This window comes from Camelus bactrianus, chromosome 35 (genome assembly GCF_048773025.1).
Source record: "Camelus bactrianus isolate YW-2024 breed Bactrian camel chromosome 35, ASM4877302v1, whole genome shotgun sequence".
NCBI lineage: Eukaryota > Metazoa > Chordata > Mammalia > Artiodactyla > Camelidae > Camelus > Camelus bactrianus.
Window position 1 is genome coordinate 10,632,032 of NC_133573.1, and position 24,581 is coordinate 10,656,612.

Sequence of the window (24,581 nt, forward strand, 5' to 3'; positions counted from 1 at the left end):
CTGTCCTTTCGGACACCGGGCACTTACGCGTCTCCATGCCTTCGTCATCGTCGTCCATAGCAGGTTTGTCATAGGACTTGTCGATGGCAGCTCGGAAGCTCTCGTTGCACCCTCTTCCTCGGATGATCCTCGGCCGTGGGCGGTGGAAGGGGATGTCCCCATTCAGAGTCACCTCGGCGACCGCCGTCTGCAGACTCTCTAAAGAGCTCGACTTCTTCAGACCCAGGGATGGCCCCACGTCTCGGCTGGGGGAGCCTTGGAGGTGTGCAAAGACAGAGCGTCGTTAGAGTCAGCGATGAAGACGACGTGCCCAAGAAGCCACGCACTGTGGGAAACGCCACGGACATAAACCAACTGTCTGCTCAGTGTCCACTTCTGGACTGTGGATGGCAAGACATACAAAGGGAAGGGACAGCCTCTCATTTTAATTTTCCCCAAATGTTCATTAAATGTGGTCTATCTTCTCTATAAGAAGAAATCTATCAGCATCCATTTATGGGTCAACAGGTGAAATCTTTGTCAGATCATTTTCTCCGAGTTGTGTCAATAACCTGAAGGCCCCAGAATAACCCAGAGGCTCGTCTAAAGAGCAGAGAGGGAGAAAGGCTGAGGGAACCGACCAGGGGAAGGTTGGCTAAAACCGTTTTTTGACAGTGTAAAGTTACTGACAACAGAAGGTAAACTTTGATCTCAACAAGCTTCATTGGGTATCTTCCTCATTACGGTGGGGTTCACCCAAGCCAGCAAGTGAGAAAAGCACAAGAAACCACATGTCCCCAACAAAATCAGGGCACCCTGGCGCCAGCTGGAACCTAATTCTGGAAAGCGGGCGTGTCCTCTAGGAAGAGCAACGCAAGATGTGACTAGGAAGACACCAGGTGAGTAGCTTGTATCTGAATCACGACCCGTGCACCAGAAACTAACAGGACACTGTAAATCAACGGTACTGCAATTAAATAAAAAAAAAGAAAAAGAAAAACAGAAACTATGTAGGGACTGTCTCCAGGGAGAAGCACAGGAGGACAGAGCAGACTTGGACGAGGATTAGACTCCGAGGCCTGTGAACAACGTCTGCTTGAGAAACAGGGGAGGGGCAGGAGGAGGACCAGCAGGGACCGTGAAGACTGCAGCAGGGTGGACGGCAGGGGACCCCCAGAGGATCAGAGCCGGGGCTCGGCTCCTGGAGGACCTGACCGCACCAGGCTTTAGGGGGCAATCGAAATGGATTTCTTTTTTTTCTTTTTTTAATTTTAAATTCCAATTTATTCATTGGTAGGCCACAGAGATTAATCTCATGTAAATTAAGATATGATACTCTCAAGCAGATTTTGTTTTGGTGATATGCAAATTAAAGATTTTCATATAGAATGATATATATTATATTTTAAAATATTATACCGGACTTTAAAATGACTCTTTTTTAAATTGAAGTACCGTCAGTTACAATGTGTTCATTTCTGGTGTGCAGCACAGTGTCCCAGTCATGCATATACATACATACAATCGTTTTCATATTCTTTTTTCATTAAAGGTTACTACGAGATACTGAACATAGTTCCCTGGGCTCTACAGAAGAAATTCAAAATGGGTTTCTTTAACCAGGTGAGACAGCCTCGTCCATCACTGCTGACCTAGCACTCACAGGTAGATGAATTTGGCATCTGGATGAGTGAAAAACCAGCACCCACCAGCTGGGCAACCCAGGCTACAGAATGACTTCTCTACTTAGACTGTGAAAATGGCAGGTGCAAAAAAAGGAAGGGCAGGTGAGGCTGGGCAGGTCATCTCTACATGGGGCCGTCAGCCCATATGCTGACCAATAATTAAGGAGCAGCCTGGTACGTCACCGCCTAGAAGACAGATACTTATGACGTGGGCTTCCACGGCTCAGAGGCATTTACGTTCACGCTTTCTAGAATTAGCACTGTGAAGACCTTTTTCTGAATAAATTGTGCCTCTCAATTTTCATAGCTCACCAGCTCCATCTGGGTTCTAGAAACACTCTTAAGGCAGATATTTGGTGCTTTCTTGGGTTCATCAAGGATGCGTGTGTATTATCTGTGTATACATGCACGTGTGTCTGTATTATGTATGTGTCTCCAATAAAGATCTGATGCTGCTAGGAAAGACGATCATAAACGCATCATTTACACATGTAGTTAGCTGAGATCTGACTTAATGTACTCGGAGCACTAAAAACTTCCATCACGAATTCCAGAAATGGCATGAGTATTTATTGCAATGAATGTGTATGTCCATATACATGTATATAAATATGGATATATGTGTATAACAGTGCATGTGTGTACTTATTAAAACATAGAAACCCAAGCAAATCTGGGGAGAAAAACAATGATGAAAGTGTAACTAAATAAGCAGTAGCTATTTTGTGAATGTAGCGGAGAGCTCACCCATCTACTCTTTTCTCTAAATTCGTAAGTATGTACTATAACATTCTGGCAAAACATGGAAAACAATAGATGCTGGGCACTGGGCATGCTGGAGGTCAATGAAATACAGTCCATACTGACGCACGGCTGAAATATTCCTAACATCTGTAATTTGTGAATCTATAACAGAGATCAGCAAACCATGGGCCAAATCTGGACGACTTTACTGGAACACAGCCACGCCCATCTGTTTACGTGTTCACCAGGGCTGCCTTCACATGACACCAGAATGAAGTAATTGCTCCAGACACTGCCTGGTCTGCGAGACCCACAGCATTCACTACCTGGTCCCGTACAGAGCTTGCTGCCTCTCACTCTGTAACAGGGATCGCCTACATGTAAATATCCTATTCGTCAAAGAAATGGAACAAAGATTTTGTGAAGTAATATATTGTGAGGATTCCTGAATGAGGGTTACTGAGATTCCTAACATTATAAACTTTATCATTTACCAGTTACAAAAATTGAAAATGTCTTTCACTATACAAAGTACGGGCAAAAGATTAGTTTTAGTTACACACACACACAAATCAATGTCTCTTAATTCTAAAATAATATTTTGAGGCTCTATATACAACCTTTCAGGTCATTAGGATACTTTGTGTATTTTTTATACTCAAGGATTAACCTGGTTAGAAACCCCATTCTCTCGTTCCTGTCCTCTCTTCTGGCAGGAAGCAAATTTACCCCCAAAATCCCTAAATCCGGGAATAAAGGCAGAAATCGTAATCATACCATTTTCCTTAGGTCTAGTTTTCTTCTACCCAGTAATATTTCTCTCATCGAAAAAAAGCAGAGGAAGTCTTTTGCAAGGGCAAAGGGAAATGGAATTGAGTTTTCATTATGAAAAGCTTATGGCTGGACAGACGATCTGCACTCAGAGGCCACTGCGACGAGACCAAAAGCCTTCGGCCTACACAGTAAAACCATGACAATCTTAACAATTCAAGTGAAGTGAAGAAAGAAAAATAACCGACAGTGTGTTCAGTGTCCAACACTGGAGGGTGAGAAGGGTCGAGTTTGACATTTTATTCACTGCAGATTTAAAACCAATAGACCCAAAAGTACTTTGACGTCCATGTAATAATTTTTGTCCCAAGTCCTTCTAGTTTAATTGGGTAGGACAGATCGCAACTAGTACCCCAAATGCTGTTTCTATCTAGGATCTAACACTTTAAAAAAACCATAAAAACATATGACTCAATTAGATTATAAAATCTACCTCGTCACCAGGAAAGTTACTTCATGTCTTCAGTTGAAATCTGGGTATCATTATTATTTTTTTAAATCCCAATAAATTGTTCTTTTCCTGTTAGTAATAGTGTGTGGGTTAAATTAAATACTTTCCTTACTTTACCTAATTGGCACAGTATATAAAGTCATGTTCTTTGACCTGAGCAGCTCAGCTTGGTTTTTATGAACATCAACTTGGATTGGGGTTACTTCTTTAAAAGTACTGAAGACTATTAGCTCTAAAAACTAACGACTAATTTGCATATGTGAACTATCAAATGGCATTTTTCTTTAGCTCTCTTAACAGAATTTCAATGAATTTTCTGTTTGATAAAAGAAATAGCTTCTTAATGAGGGCTGGGGCTATTGTTAACTGCACTGCACTATAGTTAATCCAGTGATTTATTGGATGTAATTTTTATAATCTATCTTTACAGAACGGGAAAACTCCAACCATGCCCACAGCCATCTGTACATATGCATGTGGGATACACATTTTGCAAGAAGCCTAAAACTAATTCCTGCTGCAGGTTACGAAGGTGAACTGATGCTCATTAGTGCTAAGTGGGGCAACTGCACCACATCGGATCTAGAGATACTAAAACACGCCTTCAGACTTACAACAATAAATCACACGTGCTCAACTGTACAAAGCACATTAACTTTCGTCACACATACTTTCGTCTGATTATTTTCATAAAATAACAGAGTAAGAAAAATCTACTATGATGTAAAACCCAGGTCAACATAATTCATTATTTCCATGGAATGTTTCAGGTAGCATTTTAGAAGCCAGCCCTAAGTAGTTCAGAAACAAAACACAGCAAAACACCAAAAACCTTTAAAGTCACAAAGTTAAGATAAGGATGCGCTGTAGATTGAACTGAATGTCAGATGACCAGGAACTAACGCTTCGTCTGAAAGAGAGCTAAGGTGTCTGAGTGACCAGTAACAGCAACGCTGGACTCTGTCCTTCAGGGGAAATATCTATCTTTGCGCTGTTGTCCTTCAAATCAAATCATCACTCTGAGAATCATTTCTTGGGTGTTAACCTAGGCACGGGGTAGAGGACTTAAAAAAAAACAGTCTCCCATAAGAAACCACATGTTGGGGAATTTGATCAGTTTTACGTGTGACAAAACAGCCCCCCACAAACATAACTAAGAAACTCTAGGTGCTCTAGCATCTTGGAAGCACTAAAGCACATTTCCATTTAGCATGTATCACGCTGATCAATTTCTCCTCACCAAAAATTTTCCTCGGCTTGTGCAATTTGATTTCCGACCACGGGAACGTCGGAGCAAGCCCGGAATGGTTATGTTTACGTGAGTATGACTGGCAGCTCCTTGGACCACGGTTTCTATGGCAACAGTCTGGCTGCCCGTTCTTACCTGCTTTCTGGTCACCCGCTGTACTGAGTTTAGTCTCGTCAGCTACTGTTAAAAGGTAAATGTAGACCGGTTAGCTCAGTTAGCCCCGCGGCCGGACATGCTTCAACCACCCCCAGGTCTTCTCAGTTAGGGGATAATTCTTAGGTAACATTTCATGCAAATAATACGGGACATCAAGCCAACATTCAGAATCAAAGTGGGGGAAGGAGCCGTGTCTCCATGCAACGCCGGTCATCCCACCTCACGGACCCATGTGTTATTGGTGTGTTAGCACATTGTCACCAGCCGGGCAAGGCATCGCCAAGCTCTTCTTTGATGCACGTGATAAATTAATGCTTTTAGTCTTCAAGTACAAACAGCCACCAGAGAACAGCGTAAACACATTGCGACTGATTAACAAGGGTTCCTAATCATTCAATCGGTTTACAGGTCTATTGGATTAATTAATTGACTTTTTTCTTTGTTTCGGGTTTTGGTGGATTTGGATTTTAAAAAAGACACTACCTGATTGGTGTTTAATTGAACAGCTAGGGTTATTTCCCTCTCATTTGGCTTCCAAATACTTTCTACAATAAATATTCTCTCAAATTATTTCTCCAATTAAATGCCTTAATTATCAACACATAAGCACTTCTATCAAATAAACCTCAAAGACCAGCGGTGGAAGGAAGCTGTCGTGAAGGAACCAAACTCCAGACATGGATTGAGATAATGGTTTCTCTCCAAACTTTTTCTTCCGGTTTGAGACCCCACCACCACCAGCCACGTCAGAGGGCAAGGACGTTGCTTTTCAGCAGCCAAGGTGTTAAAACACGTCATTCTTTCCCGAATGAAGATACATGAGTGTATCATGATACACACACGTGTTTGTTTCCTTTCTCATCAGAAAACATATATATTAACATATTGTGCACTATGTAAACATGCCACTTAAGAGAAATATAGTTTATCTCGAACTCAGAGAAAAACTCATTTTTGCCAAATTGCCTCATTTCACAGTTATTTTCTCTATCGCTCAAAGTAAACAGCCATGTGTTTGGGACCATCAGTTTTAATCTGAGAGCGTCTAAACCTTGTTTAGAGAGAGGTTCACGGAGATTGTACTCACTACCTAAATCCATGCTTTTTGATTTTCGCGTTTTAACGAAATCCAATTGACTGGCATCTGAAAATTGCTTTGTGCGTTTTTCTGACATACTCTGACGTCCAAATCCTTCCCGTTGAAAAGCCAGAACTGGGTCGACATCTGGACTCAAAGAGCTGGTGTGGAGAGAAAGACACAGAAACATTTACTGAAAACGGGGGACACGCAGTTCAGGTAAGTTCATATACACCTGTGTAGAGGGGTGTGTGTATTCTTCAGAAATACTTTAACTAATACCAGTATAGTCCATTCAAAAAGGTGGTGTCTGAGTAGGAGGCGATGGGAAAATACGACATTAATTCACATTCAGAGCAGTTCTTTCTCCACGTGACACAGACTGGATATTTGAGGAAACCTGTCATATCGTAATACAAATGGAGGTGCTGGGGACTGAACCCAGAACCCCGTGCGTGCTGAGCACGCGGTCCACCCTGAGCTACACTCACCCCTGCCCGTATCACGATACAAGTAAGTGACTGCATGAACTGCAGTTGAACAGAAGTTTTAAAAAGGTTATGTCCTGGTCTTCTTATATATCCTTCATCTTGTGTTTCAAAACAAAACCCTGGCATGCAGTTCCAAGAGGGTGAATGCTCTCTCTGCAATACTTAATCAGCTGAGAAGAAATCAACTCGACAAATTGTGATTAGAACTTAATCTGATTAAGGCATTATGCTGGGTACCGGAGCCAAAATTATAAATAATGTTCCCTACACGTTCCTTTAAAAAACACCAAGCCAGAAGCGCAACGCAGATACTGCAGGCACGTAGATGGGAGAATGAGGGGTGCTCAGGGAGCCTGGGAAAGCACGACTCAGACTAGATGGACCGTGGTCCACGTGGCCCCCGGGGCCTTCCGGGAGGAGGCAGCGGGGACGACAGGGCATCGCCCCCATCTGTAAAATCCTGTGAGCACTTTCAAAGGCGTGGCCAGGTGTTCTGGGCACAGGCCACACAACAGAACTGTCTTCTCTCTTGGGCACGCTGAGTGAACAAAGAGCTTCCTCCCGCAGTGCCCAGCCACGTCCCCAACATGGCCTGGGGGGACCGTCCCTCATAGCCACTGGACAGACAGGGCGGGGTGCTCTCTGCAGTGTGAGAGGAGCCACGACGGCCTCCTGACGCTGCTGCAGGGGGCCAGCTCCTCGCGCCCTGCCCTGGCCCTCGGAGATGAGCACACATACCGGTGAAACGGGGTGGCTCTGGTTTGGACAGACGCTAGAAATGTAGCTGCGATTTACTGTGTGAAACGATACCCTGCCTTCGAGAAGAGCTAAACCCAAGATCGAGATGAGAAAGACCAAGGAGGTGCTTCGCTGTCAGTGGACGGGGCCTGTGCTGCTTCACTGGCTCTCCCACCTGCCAGGGCCACTGAGAAGACGCAACGCCCAGAGGGGAAAGCCCCTGCTAAACGGCAAACCTACACGCTGGAAACGTCATTCTCACCCAGCAAAGACCTTCTAAGCTCAGCTCATCGCGGTCACATGACTTAGGACAACAGAAACACGGTCCCGAGAAACCAACCCCCAACCACAACCTTAAAAAGCAATCGAACAATCCGCCTCTGTCTTACCCACCGTGCCCAGAGCAGGCCCCGAGGAGGAGACATGGCAGGTGTCCAGGACTCAGAGCCTAAGGACGCTGTCGTCTCAGGGTCCCGCATGTTCAAGGGCAACACCTGAGAAGGAGGCCCCCTCTTGACCTGTGCTACCCCGGGCGCCTCGCTGGCCTCACCACACTCTGGCCCGGGTACCGAGAAAAGAGAAGCCCAGAGGCAAGGGGGGTTCAGCCCAGAGCAAAGACACGTATTTTTTTAAACTTTTTTTTGGGTGGGGGATAGAATCAGTTTTATTTATTATTTATGGAGGTGCCGGGGACTGAGCCCAGGACCTCGTGCATCCTAAGCATGCGCTCTCCCCCTGCGCCACATCCTCCCCTCCAAAACAATTTTTTGTATAAAACACAACGATTTGTCCTAATAAATGAACTCTTTTCATTTGCAATTTGTCATATTTCTCCTGTAAAACTCTGGAGACACTGGATGTTCCAGGAAGAAGAAGGGTCGTGTTCACCTGAAGCCTTAGGGGCCCCTTCACATACGACTCTGCTTGGACCCGACGCACATGTCTAGCGTGCAATTCGCATATAAATACATGCGGCTTCTGCACTTGTCTTACATGTGCACGTGCTTGCACAGTACACTTACCCAGTGGTGTCCACGTACACCACGCTTACGACACTATGCGTGTAATTTCCAGAGCACGTACACCCAATTCCAAAAATACAGTCCTCGAAGTGAAAAATTAAAACCCCTACGGAGAGGACTACAACCCAGCTTTGCCAACAGCAACTCTAAACAACGTATTTTCTCTAAGAGTAATTCTTTCAGACACGGAACGTGGCCCTGTTCCACCATTCTGTACACGCCCCGCAGCCTTTTCCCACGTGACGTGGAATACGTTAAAACCTCAACTCCAAACAGGCATCATGTTTGTGGACAGAGTCATGCATTCTTAATAGAAATCATTTGTAAAAGGTTTTCCAAAGACATACAAATTGTTGTTGCTAATGAAAACCACATATTGGCATATTTTTTAAACTAATTTTACATTCTCTGAAATTACATTGTCACTGAGATTAGAATCTGTTGTTTTACCTTTTTCACCTTAAAAACACTGTTAGGTCCAATTAATGGGTTGAAAAAAGTACATCCTATCAGTTAGCAAATGGCAAGTTGAGCCGTGTGACACGATGGGGCCTTCCACAGTTGGGCAGCGAACTGCGAACATCCACAATTTAAAATGTCAAATGAGTTTGTGAGCTAATAAGAGTCTGGAAATAACTAAACATTCTTAAACCATAGCATAATTAATTCTTCCCTATCAATATACCCATTAAACTAATTTCAGACACGATAAACAGCGCCCTGGAACACTTAGCATGCTAGACCGCAGGGCTGACAGCTGACTCTTTAAAGACTGTAACCATGTCCTGACCCCCAGCGTTATTAAAATTCCAGTTATTAATCCCGCCTTATTGCCCTTTTGTTTTCGTAACATTTTCATCAAGGATTAGGGAGATATTGTCAGGCTGGAAAAGCTTACATTTTCTGCTGTGATTCAGAGCAGCTGCCACTCTTGTTTGGATAACCGTTCATTCATAGTCTTTTCCAGCTCCTGCACATTCCTCACGGCAAACTCATACAAGTCCTCACCATTTTATGAATCTCCTTAGGGAAATCAATGCCACACTCCTGCCCTGCGAGTTACTTGTTTACCTGCACCAACACAGTGCTACGTTCCTCGGGCCCCCACCAGATCTCTGCCTGCAATTCCTCGTCTCGGGGCAGATTCAGAGGCTTCTGCCCCCAGGATGAAGGCCGTGGCACCTACCCCTGACCCTGCTGGCCACAGCTTCCACTGTCGGAGAGGGGTCTGCCCAGCAGCGGTCAAGGCCGTGGCCTCGGGGGGCTCTGGGCGGGTCTGCGTCTTCCAGGGTAGCTCCCCCGCCTCGCTGAACCACAAACTCACCCCAAGGTAAGTAAGCTATTACCACGCAGGCTCGAGAGCAGCTCGATGCAGCAACATTTAAGTATGCTTCTGCTGATGTGTTCATAAAAGACCTCAGAGAAAGAGCAACAAGAAAATCCTGGCGCAGCGCCGCCTGGGCATGGCGCTAACCACCGCGGCAGCCTGCAAGGCCGGCCCGGAGGAAGGCTGCCTTTCGCTTACTGATGTGTATAATCACCGGCACGCAAAGAAGACACACGTCCGCACTCACGTGCCACACGCTGGCTCAGCGACACTAAATGCTCTCTCCTGTTCTGAGAGACACACCAGGCTGCCCCGGACGTCACCGTGCAAGGAGTGAGCGCAAACCCTGCAGAGCCAACAGCACGCTGGGAAGACAGCCAGCCAGGCCCCTCCTGCTCCCGGACCGAACGGCTCTTCTCTTGGCCAAAGTCACCCAACCGTCACACACGCTCAGTCACCACAGGGAGTCGCACAGAATTTATTTAACAGTAAAATAATTCACCAAATTAACACAGATCTAAAGTAGTTAAGAGTGAAACTTAACACCTGAGCAGGGTTGTTGGTTTGGCTAAATTATGAACTAGAGCCCGAGAAAGGCTAAAACCACTGCGCACGCTTCTGAGTGATCACTGAGAGCATTAGATCGTGGAAACAGGACACAAGAAGAACACGATGGGCCATTCACACAGAAAATCAACTGCGACCGTGACTAACGAGTGTCCCCCAGCCCTGGGTGCTCTTACCAGTCTGCGGAGTCACTGATGCCCGCCTGGGCCCACGGGCCAGGGTCTGTCGTCACGAATCCTACGTCATCGTGGGAGCTGGAGGAGGACTGGTCCGAGAGGTGTGGAGGCAGCACTGGCAACCTGTCGTCCTCTATAATGACAGTGTCATCTTGGGGCATGTTCACTGTGGGGGACAGCTGGTACTTCCCTGCACAGTGGGGAAAAAAGGAAGAGAAATTCTAGACATTCATCTAAGGGGCACATGTATGAATGTAAATCCCTTCTGCATTAGAAAACATCTAAACTTGCAGAATCTGCCCAGAACAGAACAGAATTCAGGAAAATGTATTTTCCATAAATGAACGTCAAGTGGAGACCGCCCGTCTGTTCTGTCTCCTGACACTGCAGCCATGGCGCTCTGGGTATTCCATTCCTCCAGTTTAAGTTTCCTAAGGCCAGAGATGATCTCCAGAAAGACTTCCAGTGTGACAACGCCACAGAGACTTGGAGCTGTTAAAGCCCTCTGAAAAATTCTGCAAGGAAGTTTAGAGGGAAGCCCTGCAGAATTACAGCCGTCATCTACCCAGCCCCCAAGGGGCGCCTACCACACAGCAGGTCTGTAAGAAAGTCTCAACCTCTGCCCCTCGATAGCTCACACGCCAGGGCAGGACACAGACAGACAGATGGAGCAGCACTGGCTGGTGGGTGGGCGATGCGTCAGAAATGCCCAGCTTTCTCCAGGGTAGTAAGTGCCTGGGAAGCTGGAAGCAGAGCGTGCTGGGAACCTTCCCAAAAGTCAACATCAGAGACGGGCTTTGAATGGCGACAGTGATCTTTTCTGCTAGAAGAAATGGTGACACTGATTCCAGACACAAGCAACATCAGCAAATGCATGATGGAGAAAAGCCCCCGTGCATCCGGGCGATACTTTGGAGATGAGCAGGCACGGGACCAGGGCCCCCAGGGAGACAGCAGCGGTGATCTTAACGAGAAGAGATTAGGATCTTGCCGCCCAGAGGTCTTCATGCCCAGACAGGGGGGCTTGTCCATCCTGATGTGTTCAATTAGGATGCAGTGTTCTTGGGAAGAGAAGACCCACGACTGTCTATATTGATCAGTTTTTTTCAGGAAAATGTGCTCAGATTCATGGATCGTAGGCGATTATATTTCTTGGGACAAAGTTATAATTCAAGGTCCTGGATCCTTAAAGATAAAGCTGGCGTCCAAAGGATGCCATCCTCCCTCCACAAGACGCCTACAGTTCTTCTGGCTTCTTCCCCAGATATGGCGCCATTGCTGCTCTGAGCAAGAACTCATGGACAAGGCTGTGATTCTCACAGTACCTGGTGACAGGCTGTACTCAGAAACGGGCATCACACAGCGAGGAGGATCCACAATCCCCCGTCACCTGACGTCATGGGGGACGGAAACCTCTCAGCTCAAGTCCTGCGTCCACGGCTGTTAAGTCAGCTATCCTGACTCCTACGCAAATAAAAAGGATGGCAGCTCGGGCCCCAAACCACCGTTTTAAACAGGGCGCCCTTTCCTTCACAACAAATTACCTTTGAAAATAGCACAACAGTAGGGTGTAGACAGTTTACAAACATTTTCACATCTGTCTTAAGGTCTAATTTTGAAAGCAAACATTCATAAGAATGCGTAAACAATAATTTCTGTTTTACCACTATTTTGGAAAATCTGGGGAGGCATACATAGGATTTTTAAACATATATATTATTCTAGACACTTCCACAAAGGAGCAAAAATTAAGTTGATACGTGTCTTTTCAGGACAACCCTCAAAAGCAAACTGGCTAAAAATTTCAAATGCATTCACGAGTCACCATCAACCACTCTTAGAGAAACAGTATATGCTCACTGCACCCTCTACTCAGCACGGTAGCAAACACTACATTTTTTAAAAATTTGTATTTATTTTTTATTTGGTGGGGAGGCAATTAGCTTTACTTACTTATTTTTAGAGGGGGTGCTGGGGATTGAACCCAGGACCCCGTGCGTGCTAAGCATGTGCTCTCCCATTTGAGCCACACCCTCCCCGCCTCAAACACTCTGTTTTGATTTGAAATGCATCCATTTCAGGGGGGAGGGTATAGCTCAGCGGTAGAGCGCGTGCTCAGCATGCACGAGGTCCTGGTTCAATCCCCAGTACCTCCAAAAATAAACAAATAAATAAACCTAATGACCTCCCCTCCCCCTGAAATGCATCCATTTTGACAAGCGGTGAAAACCAGCAACTTCCTATGAAAGCTCATGATAAAAATGTAAACCAGACTTCATTGTTTCCTTTTCCTGAATCCAAATGCCTCGTGTATGCCTCCTCGAGTTCTAGGATATCTGCACAGAGAGACAGTGATCTGTTAAGTAAAATATCATTCATCGCTAAGGCTGCACATACTAGCACTCATACCCAGAGAAATATTTCCTTCTCAAGACACACTTTTTCCCCTCGAAGTGTACAGATGATAAGAAAGCCCGAGTTACCCCTGAGAAGTCACCACTGACGAGGCACACGTCACAGCATTAAATGCCACGTCCTCACTCAGGCAAAATGTACTGGAAGAAACGATTACGGTGTATCACGGGGCACTCACTCCTAAACCCAAAAACTACCTCTCTCTTTAGCAATGTATTCCGAGAGACAGACTAGCAAGTAATATGGAAGAACACTGGCTAGTTTTTCATGTGACAATCCTTTTTTATGTTGTTCTGAGTAGAAATACTGTTCTGTAAGTGATTCAAACTTTTATGCATCAATCAGTGGCAAGAAATTTCCCTGTGAACAGCAAGACAGCGATCCAGCTTCCCCCTCTCTCTCATGATTGTGGAGACCAGGATTTCACAAGACTTGAGAATACATAGTTTCCGTCAGTTTTCCACTTCTTAAATACTTGCTGGGAATACTGTTTTGCGATGTGGCTCCAGGAATACACTGAGGGTGATGAACTAAACTATGAGACTGCACACCCACCAAACGCCACCTACACAGTAACTCTCACTTCGTCTGCTGGTTCTCACCACGTCAAAAATGCGAAACCTTCCAAAGGTGACTTGAGAAGCCTTTGATCTGTTTTTCAATGAATCAACTTTCCTGTTTCCCCAACTAGTTAAGCAAGAAACTCAGATTTACATGGTATCGGAGTGAAACAAAGAGATACAGAATGACTGTTTACTGAACATTTATTCATTGGTACATTTACATAGAAGGCAACACCATGCATGAACACCAGGAACGGACCGAATGAGGAAAAATTTGCCAGTGATTTGTCTCACAGTGAAAACAACATTAACGTCCCATTTTCCTATGTTGAATTTCTAACAAGATCAAAGTCTTATGAACAGAATTATTTTTTAAACATACCACAAAAATGTATGAATATAGAAATTACTGAGATTAAATTCTAAGAAAGACACAACAGATTTCAGCTTTGCTTTAGACAGAAAAATTCCTCTGATAAAAAAGTTGAAAAAAAATGTGTGAAACTCCGCGCTCCCAGACGCCAGCACGCGGAGCGTGTTACGACGTGAACGTGCTGGTCGAGCTGGCTACGCCTGTTCCTGCCGCTGTGAGTGTCGGTTGTGGGCAAGACAGCCCAGCAACCTGTAAAATGTTCTTAAGGCTTTTAAAAAGAAGAAACCTTACAAGGCTCTCTACAGGTTTCTTTCTGATGGAACGTCCAGGATTACTCCCTTAAAATCCATGGAAGCGGGAAGTCAGCCAGCACAGAAGGCATTTGGAGAAAGCTCGCCTGGGGCTGCAGCGCTGGCTGACCCCCACCAAAAGCTAAGGGGACTGATCAGGTTCACACAGCGTGGGACTCCGGACTCCGAAAAACGTGCACGGTAATTGTGGCTCCAAAACACAGCAAGCCTGAGGCTTCAGCCCCATCACGTCCTTTCACTGGTCCATTCACCCCCCTAAAGAGAGGTTAAGCGGCCTGGGTACCTGACCGCTAAGGCTGTTTCAAAGATAACTTCAATTTTAAATCACAGTGGTTACCAGAGTGGGACTGATCCTGCAGACTATCTAATGCCAGTCAGTTAAAAATGTGGGTCCTTAAAAACTGGTGTTAATGAAGAATGAGTGTCACCAGCACTCGTGGTGTGCTGCCAGCGGCCCCCAGGGAGCTGCTTTTAGAAACAGCAAACAGCCACGAACAAAACAGAACACAAGCCACCAGGGCTCTTGGGACTCAGCTCTTTTATCTGTTTAGTGGGAACACGTGGCTGACGTCCTTCCAACTCAACAGCTCTTCCATTTCGGTCTATTTTTTGGAATCTACTCCCCTGGGATGTGTTCCCACAGAAATGAGTCAGGAAGCCTCAAAGCTCCTTTTGGGTCTAGAGTCCCAAAGAAGGAATATTCCACGTGAAAAGCCACCCTGTCCCCATAAGATTTGTAATTTCTTAATGTAGTCAGCTGGAATTTCAGGACAAAATTCTACCTGAATCATAGCAGGTCACACAAATGCCACCACCTCCACCGGTGTCTGCACCGGAGTTACCCTGGAGGTACGGGAGACAGCCCCTGACCGCCCAGGGCTTGCCTGAGCAGCATCCGTGCGCCCGGACACCGCACTCCTCGGTACACACCGCTGCTCTTGGTTAAGGATAACTGAAACGCAGCGCTCCAATTTCTTCTACTCAGTACCCTCTTTTGGTATTTGGTACCAGGTACCATCTTTTGCAGGACTTCTAAGGAAATGACTTTACAAAAGTGTTGGTGTCTTGGGGCCAGTGACACTGAAACCTGGACTCACAGAGGCTGAGGAATTCTCAAAGCTGTAAAACTCAAGATAAATCAAATTAAGCACATACATTTCTCAGGGTAAAACGAGACAGGACCCCTAGTTTCCAGCAAAACATGTGAAAAACTGTCTTAAGAAAATACCCAAACCATTCACTATTGATCTGGCCAACCATCAAAGAGCAAGGGGACCGTCACCCCAGCCCAAAGGGGCTCACGCAGCTCATCACACAGCAGGGAGCAGGGAGGGAGGCTGCTGGCCTGGGAAAGCATCTGGAATGTTAGGGACCGTCACGTCTTGAGCGGGGAAAGGGAAAACCACGCCCACTACAGCGTGAACGGAAGAGGGCGAATGAGGCCGCCACTGACAAAGCAGGGGCAACGGACTGAAGAAGAAGGAGGAATCCTCAACCCAGATGCACAGCGTTTCCAAAGGTCACTAGGTGAATGTGGGGTCTGGGGCTGGTTTTCTAGTTTTAGCTTTTCGCCTTCCTCGGAAGCGTCAGGGATTGGAGGCAGGGCGCCGGTGACAGGAGCTGGCGGGCCACGGGTCTGATTCAGTAATGGCAAGTCCTATGTCCCTATAACAGAGGGGAGATCACAGCGAATCACTGTATGCACAGGCCCGGGGCGCAGGTGCGCTCTCCCTCTCGCAAGGGGTCTGAATTTTCACCAATGAAAAAGTCCTTAACTGCGGTAAACGTTCACACCCAACCCGGAAAGAGTGGAAAACCCAACAGCAGGGGAGATGGTGACCATCAGCCCATGAAGGTCAATGCGACACGCTACGAGCGATGCCTGTCACCTGACGGGGACCATGTCTTTGCCGTCCTTCCCCTACATGGGGCTGTGCCAAGCAGGCAGAGCAAAGCAGGCTGGCAAAACCCAACCAGAGCTGGCATGTCTTCATTCTACGTATGACAGAAGAAGAAACTGGGAATTCAGCAAAATTTTTCTTTTTTTTTTTTTTAACAGATAAGAAAGCTAGACAGATTAAAGGATGAACAACAGAAAATTCTACCAGTCACACTCATGTGTTTTTCCTATTTTCTGGTTGAAAGTTCTTTAAAGGCAGGCTTCTCGCCCCTCGTTCTACCCGCAGCCAAAGTACATACACAACATCTTGCCAACAACAGGCTTCCATAAACACCCCGATGAAGGAAACACACTGCTGCTCCAATGAGGCTTCATAATGCAGACCTGAATTGTATTAAATCTCCATTAAACGTGCTCAAAATGGAGTTAAACGTCATGCTGTACTTTATATTAGGGGCTTGCAAAATGTATCGGCAATGAAAGTGTTTTGCGTCACGGGCTACATCAATCAAAACAGCTTCTTACATTTTAAATTTGAGAACTCTCACAGGCTAGCCCCCAGATGAGCAACTCGGTAACCCTGACCATGCTGGTGCAAAGCAAGTCTTCCCCAAGGGGACCTGCCGGCAGAAGGCCGAGTGGCTGCAGGGGGCCACACGGACAGTGCGGGTGGCACCCACACAAAGGGCGCACAGACACACAGAGGCCTTGAAGACGCAGAGATGCGATTAAAAGATGGCCATATCCTAGTAAGTACAAAGCACAGAGTGTGACTATTTCACACGCACGCACATACGTGTACACGGATTTTTTCCTCTCCCTGCAAACGGTGCTACAGTGAATACGCAACTTTTGAATCCTTCTTGCCATAAGCCACTATGTTTTGATTTTTTTCTTTCGTTAAACCACAGCTTCACTCATCATCTCAAACACGCTGAGCACATCTTGATCACTGGACAACATTTCCATGTGAGCTCCCCCACCTTTTTCTTTCTTCTTCCCACACCTTACAGGATCTGAAACTCACTTAACCAAATCAATGTTTTGATTTACTTTCTTGGTGTTAACACTTCCTGAGTGATCGTAAGGAAGCTGCTCCTGTTCCTCCTGGAAGTACGGGCCTCCTTCACATTCATACCACATTAACAACCTCTCTGTGAACCAGGAAGAACATGAAACTGAGACGTGCTACCCAGGGCCTCAGCCGACTCACCCATGATCCTGCTGAGGGCAGCATTTCTTGTGGGCGGGTCATCCAGCCCCTCGGCCCCGCTGTAGAGGGAGTGGGAAATCCTCCGTTCCCGGTCATCCAGCACCATCTCAACAGGCAGCTCAGGTCCGCAGGGGCTTCCCGGTGACTTCAGCTGGAGAGAAGGGGGCGAGGCACAGTCAGAGCTGGTGGCACGGGGGTCAGAACAGCCTGCCCAGGGCTGCACCCAACTGGGCGCCAAATGAGACACAACTTCCCACCCGGCACCAAAATTATTTGTGATGACAGATCCGCCTAATGGCCAGCCTTCTCTGCCTCTTTGCACTGTGCCTCCCGTGACGTTCTGTCAGATTCCAGCCACTGGAGAAAAAATATGTATGTTAAAGCCTTTTTTTCCCAAACCGTGTCTTGTTGCTTATTTTTCCAGCTTGACTGTTAGTACTGGTTGAAGTCAATTTAAGTTATGGTCTAATTCAGAATCCTTTCCGAGATGCTGCTCTGGGAAACGTGAGCTTAACCACCAGCAGAACGGAGCCGGGACTGCACTCTACGTGTTACACTCGGGGTGTGCGACACACCTGACAGCCAGCACAGCCCGGGGTCGTGCTAGCCGAACGACCACCTGCCCTCTGATGCCCAAGACCACTTGTCAGCTCGGCTGCTTGAACAACACGCTGAGCCTCAATTTCTGATGCTGTAATTAAAAGGCCCCCTCACCATCTCACTGACCCTCCACACAAGACCATCCTCAGCAAACCGACAGCACAAAGACCAAATATTCCGGTGAAGGAGGCGACGGTGCCTGCCCCACAAACATGAACCACCTACCAGGTGAGACAGCATACATGGCAACTCCTGCCTCTGAGAATGAAGACTGTGTGGCCTCCCTTAAAACAGGTGCACCTTGTAAGTCATCGACATCATAAAAACACTCCGAGGAAGGCGAACTCTGTGCTAGTTAAGGCCTCGAAACAAACCTGCTTCAAGGAGAAACAAACACACAGAGCCTCTGAACGTGGGCTCCGAGGTCAACCCCACCAAGGCTCTGGAGCTGGCCGCGGCCAGGGGGTGGGGGTCAACACGAGGGGGAGGGGACCATGGGGGGGCTGCACAGGGAGGGAGGGGACCGTGGGAGGAAGGGGGCCGTGGGGGGGCATGGGGGTGGGGCTGGGGGAACACTTTGGGAGGGAGGGGACATGGGGGAGGGGGATGCACAGAGAGGGGATCTTGGGGGGTGACCGTGGGGGGGAGGGGGCTGGGGGACCATGTGGGGAGGGAAGGGACTGTGGGGGGGAGGGGACCACGTAGGGAGGGAGAGGACTGTGGGGGGGCTGGGCTGAGGGACCACACAGAGAGGGAGGGGACCATTGGTAGAGAGGGGACCATTGGTGGGGAGGGAACCACGTAGGGAGGGAGGGAGCCGTGGGGGGAGCTGTACGCTCCAAACAGATGCAACCACAGCTGTGGCTCCTGTTCGGAACAAATTATCATTTCTCTTAGAAGCTACCATCTGTTTAATATAAATGAGATATTTAATGAAGTTCCGAATCGTAGTCTTATCGCACCTAGGGTGATAAGCACGGGGGAGGCTCAAGGCTCGGAAGGGTCAACACAATTGCAATTGGAGGCACGTCCGGCTGCGGGACTGAGTTAAGACTCAATAAGGCTTAAATTGTGAAATGAGGATTTGTTTTATTAGTTTTTTTTTTAATTGCAGATTACAACTGACATCTTCACTGAAAAGTAAATTAAATATTCAAGGTCTCCGATGTTAAAAATAAAAGATACCAGAACATTTTCTGAAAGAATACTGAGCCTGAGTTCCGAGGTACTTTGGGGAGGTAAAAACAAAACCAACCCAGCAGAAGCCCCGCACCTTCAGGAACAGGCACACCTGAGGTTTAGCCAGCACACACACACGGTGAAGAGACCTGCTCGGCAAGGCCTGGCCGCCTGCCGCACGGTAATTCATGTCATCATGAGACAGACAGCACATCCTCAAGTCTGCTTAGCAGATACATTTAATTGAACCCTGTAACTCCACAATTTTCTAGATGGTAAAGCCTTTATAAAGCCCCCTTATGAGAAATCCCTAACTATCCCAAGAGGCTACTTTAGAATTTTATAAAGTCAAATAAAAATTCCATTTAAAAAACAGCACATGCAGGCTTTCTGGGGCAGAACAGGAAGAGGCCTGCTCACTGGGGCCCTCGCGCTGGGACACTGTGATGGGAAAGAGTCCGTGCCTCCCCAACCATGTCTGATCTGCATCTCAAAAGACGGATTTAAATGAAGACATCAGTGTCCACCGACATAAATATTTAACAGACGACACAATGTCTTTCAATTTCTTAAAAAAAAAAAAAAACTGACTGGAGTACACAGTTTTGTTTTAAATCTTTTGATGATGTTTTTTGTTGCAAGCAAACGAGTTTAAGAAAGAGGTCTGCATGGCATGGGAGTGGGGCAGTGGTCGTTCCCAGGAGGGTGGTCCTGGAAGCACTGCCAGGCCTTCCTGCAACCTGGGCTGCTCCCAGGCCCTTGTAGAAAAACCTTCTCAAATTAAGCTTAATTAGAGGAAGGCACTGAAATAAAGGAACTGCAATTTTTGCTTTGTTGTTTCAACTGCAAAAATGGTCTTCAAGCCAATGTACCCCTGTCCCCAGGAGAGGCAGCTGCATTGAAGCCCCTCACTTCCATCCCCAGGAAGATGCGAAAGCCCTCCCACCTACCGAGAAAAACCAGCCCCGGGCTGCAGCTGGACAGCTCACCCTGGGGGGCAGGGGGCAGCACGAAGCAAGACCGTCTCCTCCCAAAGTAACGGGGTGTGCAGCGCAGGCTGACGACGCCCTGTACCCCGACCAGGCCTCTTACGTCACTTTGGTCACTAGCCTCACAAAACCATAAGCTCAGTGAATAATAAAGACCCACGCTGATCAATATTTATCAGAACTCCATTTATAAAGGTATAAAAATGGGGAAATTTCCCCACACCTATAAACAATATAAATATCACACACTCTCAAAAAAAAAATTCAAATGATCGTATCTTCTTGTATAAACAGAAAATGAGACGAGCTCTTTAACAACAGAAAACCGGGTACGGTCCAGCGAGTCTGCTTCAGATTACACACTTGGCCCAGTCTTCCCGAGAAAAGGGAAGATGTTGGTTTCTTTTTTAAAATGAATATAATACCTGTGGGGCTCAGTAAAATCATGTTGTTTTAAGTGTGCGTTCGAGGGTCAAATCATGTCTTCCATGTAAAGGAAACACATCCCACCGCCCTGACTACAAACGCAGGTGGGCGGGTGTGGACACGGCCCTAACACCCTGCAGTGGGCTTTAAACTGGGCCCTGGTTAGTCACTGGCATGATCTTATTACTTGGCATTTCAGTCTTTATAAGCTTGTTCTATTTTAGCCCCAGTTCCTGGCACAGAGCAGGCACTGGGTGAATAATTGGATGAATAAATTCATTTCTGAGCTAATGACTCAGATTTTCCTTAAAACCATTTAGGGGTCTTATGCCCACGAGGCCACGTGGAAGGAAGGTACAGCGCCATCGGACCTGGACCACGGTCACACGTGGTAGAAAGTCCTACCACCCCAGGACCAGGAGACACAGAACCAGGAACAGAAGGATGGGGCCGAGCTTCGGGGAAGAGTGGCCGCACTTCCAGGGTCCGGCTCCACGCTCTGTTTTCATGCAGAACCACAGCTGGTGTCCTTCACGTCCCCACGGGGCTGACGGAAGGACCAGGGGGAGAGGAGCCTGGACGGGTGGACCCAAGAGGTAACAGCCTGCCGGGTGCCAAGGCTCACGGGTCGCTGCGTGCACATCCCAGACAGGCACGGTGTGGACAGCACGGTCACTGAGACCCACTCTCGGCACAAGAGGGGTGACACCTGGCTTCTAAGTTACTCCGTGCTCCCTTGGCCTCGCAGCCATTAAGCAGATCATCTGACCTCTCTGCATCTGTATCTTCACTCATAAGATAAAGGAAACACACGTGGCACCTCGGGCCCCTTTCTGTTCCAAGGTCGCTGTCTAATTCTAACAGGATGAGACCCAGACAGAGAACCCATTTTAAAGCAGCCCTTGGCGACTAAAGTCCTCAGCGTGGGGTCTAAGACAAAACTGGTCTGGTCTGTTCCCTCCTGGTGCGAAGACAGGCCCCAGCAAGATGACTGGAAACACTGAGTCATTCCTGCAAACACTCACTTCCTCGGACACTTAAGATCAACGTCATTCTCATACACAGGTTGCTTTCCACAAGCAAGGAGGGGCATCAGGTGTTCACTCTCCTCCAAAGGCCTCAACAAGTTCGTCCTTTGCGACGAGCCCCATGTTTCTGCCCCGTGCTTTGTGAGCTCCTTCCCGTGGAGAAGCAGCCCTGAAGTTCACCTGCCCTCAGGAGCACGGGACAACGGGAAGCCACCTCTTCTCTTTTTAAAGAAACAATTACTGCTCACAGAATGTTTTCAAATTCTTAAGTGAGAGCATTCAATCTAAGGAAAGCACAGGAAATCCGGAATCATTTTGTTATCCTGTCTTGTCAGAACCTCAGGGTCTAACAGTAACTAAGTTTTTTTTTTTTTCCCCCTAAAAATGCCCGACTCTGGACTCTCGGGGACTGATTCCCTCACCCTTCAGTGCACGTTTAGCCGTCAGCCCTGGGCTGGACCAGTGATGGGGAGCCAGAACACGGCAGATGGACTGGGCCCGGGAGGCTCAGAATTCACAGAAAACCAAAGAGAAACCATGATGACGGGACGGCTGCTGCGTCGGGGTAGGTACCCGGGGCCATGGAAATGCATGGGGAGAGAACTAAAAACCCAAGGCTGTCTTTTCCAGGCCAAGGAGCAGAATAGACCCACAGAAAACCTGGAGGTGAAAGGCAGCATCAGACACCTGAGAAATTCCAGATCAGGCCAAGAAGCCAGCGCAGAGCTGGCACAGGGTCGGGCACGTGCTGGGGGCCACGAGATAGAGACTGGCACCCATGCTGGAGGGGACAGAATTCGGCAGTATGTCTCGTGGAAAGAGGGGCCTTCTGCTGGTGAGAGTAGGTGGGAAGCCCCATGAAAAAGACAGCAGGACCCCCAGGCAGGGCCACTACTCTCCTGCCAGCACCACCCGGTTCCCCGGCTCAGAGGCTCTATCTCGCTTTTTAACTCTTAAACAGCTTGTTTCTAGCAAAGTGGAACTTACCCCTAAGATTCTATTGGTTCCCTGAGCTCACTCCTGATTGGTTCTTTCTTTCACTCCCGATTGGTCCATTTCTCTCCCTCTTGATTGGTCCATTTCTACAAAGCTTGTTCCTAATTAGTCACCTCTGTTATACCCTATTTGCATATGATATTACAAAATGTTGCAAAGTCTAGACTGATAGCCTATAAAAGCCTGTGTAAACCTACAGATGGGGTCCAAAGCTTGGCATGTTAACACCTCTGGGCTCACTGGGTTCTCCAACTCTCAGAGTGCTGCTTGGTCTCTCGCCGGGATCCAGGTTGCTGTCACCACTGAGCTGTAACACTGAGCTCTAACACACTTTGCTGCAACAAGAGGCTGAGACAGAAATCCTTCAGGGGCCACATCAGGGAGCTCAGGGAGATGACAGGGCCCGAATACAGGCAACAGCAGGCGCCAGAGGAGAGAGGAGGAGAGGAGGCGGCTGCAGAGACAGTAAAGGCACCTGAGAGGTCAGGGCCACCCCCGATGTCTGGCCTCCGCAACAGAAGAAACTGCGGTTCTATTTCTGGGTGGAGGAGGCGCCCAAGCGTGGACAAGTTACTCAAGGAAGAACAGGTTTTGGAGGAGGAAGCACAGGTCCCTGAGAGCCAGGCCAGTGGGCATACCTGGGCATCTCTGCAGGCAGCTAGACAGAGGGATCTGGAGGCAGAACAGGGCCCCAGGCTGGAGTCAGGACCCCGGGATGCAGCATAGCACACGGACCAGGGATGAAGATCTCCCAGGAGCGTGTGCAGGAGACATAGCCCAGGAGACTCCTCGAGGAACACGAGCCAATAAAAGCACAGGTGGGAAAGAGTGACTGTGGGGGAGGCAGGAGGCCCAAGGGAAGGAGGAGACGAAACAGAGAGCAGCAGGAGAGGATGCACGACCAGCAGCCTTCTCGGAGCCCTGAGAGGTGGAGCGGACAACACTGAGAATAGCCTCCCAGGGAACGTCCAGAATGTGCCCCCTGGGGGCGGGGACGGGGAGGGCGGGGAGGGCGGGCCTGGTGCACAGAGCTGCTAGGTTTTAAAGAAAACATTACAATGACATACAGCACTTCCCACGTATAAGGGGCAAAATGTGACAGAGCACAGAAGGTGTTCTTTTGCAAAGTATCATCTTCTCTGGCTTGAAATTAAGTATGCAAACCCTTCATGTAAAGATGAGTCAGTGGTGGGGAGGGCAGAGCTCAGTGGTGGAGTGCGTGCTTAGCGTGCATGAAGTCTGGGTTCAATCCCCAGTACCTCCATTAGATAAATAAATAAAAATGAACCTAACTGCCTACCTCCCTGCTGAAAAATTTTTAAAGAAAATAAATAAAAAAGATGAGTTAGTGAAATATAATTGCGTGATACCGTCAAAGGCTGGACCATGCGGCTGAGGGACAGACCCAGGAGGGGAGAAGTTGGCACATTATTTGGGACCGAGGTCCATTCATGACAAGACGCCCTGCACTTATGTCAATATTTACAGTAACATAATTCACACACCTCTCCCGGTAATTCAGGGAGACGGTTTCCCAAAGGGAATGTATATTTATACCTCCAACAGCTGTAAGATCATGTCTGAAGACTTACGGGAAGCTGAGCTGAGCACTTCTGTCTTCAGCCACTTCTTTGTTAAACCCTGTCAGTACAAAAGGCTTTTCACGAGTATTACTAAGAAAGCACAGCGCTCGTGGTAAGGCTGGTTTGATGTAATTGCTTTATGAGCTGACTCCACCCTGAGAACAGTAATAACCAGCAGTGTATGAACATGACACCATTAGGAGATTTGAATATTAAGCCTATCACTGCCTGCTATGGCTGTTCCCTTACTCAAATCCTTTTCATTCACACAAACGCACACGCAGAAGTGAACGAGAGGCCCAGACACAGCCGGGAACCCTAACTCCAGGCGTTTCCCAGGGCGACAGGGAACCAGATCAGTCCAGGCTGGGGTAGGTATGGGGACAGGGCAAAGCTCGTCTGGAGCCGGGATGCCGACCTCTCGTCCACACCTCACATTTTAAGACCCCACCACCACCCCATCACATTCAATGGTTTTCTCTGAGAGAAAACTTTGAGAAGGTGCTAGACA

The 24,581-nt window shown here is 47.6% G+C and overlaps 1 protein-coding gene across 24 annotated transcripts in view; it reads right to left on the reverse strand.

The window, feature by feature from the left end:
- LOC105072482 (partitioning defective 3 homolog) overlaps window positions 1–24,581 on the reverse strand; it is a 536,087-nt gene that overhangs the window by 198,568 nt on the left and 312,938 nt on the right. For 15 of the 24 annotated variants that reach the window (XM_074358251.1, XM_074358254.1, XM_074358247.1 and 12 more), the window contains 5 exons: window positions 17,270–17,420; window positions 10,495–10,684; window positions 6,183–6,334; window positions 5,075–5,119; window positions 28–255 (listed from right to left, as the gene is read on the reverse strand). In XM_074358251.1, coding sequence (XP_074214352.1) covers window positions 28–255; window positions 5,075–5,119; window positions 6,183–6,334; window positions 10,495–10,684; window positions 17,270–17,420 — 766 coding nt within the window. The remainder of the gene's footprint in view (window positions 1–27; window positions 256–5,074; window positions 5,120–6,182; window positions 6,335–10,494; window positions 10,685–17,269; window positions 17,421–24,581) is intronic. The other 9 variants (XM_074358260.1, XM_074358253.1, XM_074358248.1 and 6 more) reach the window with 4 other exon arrangements.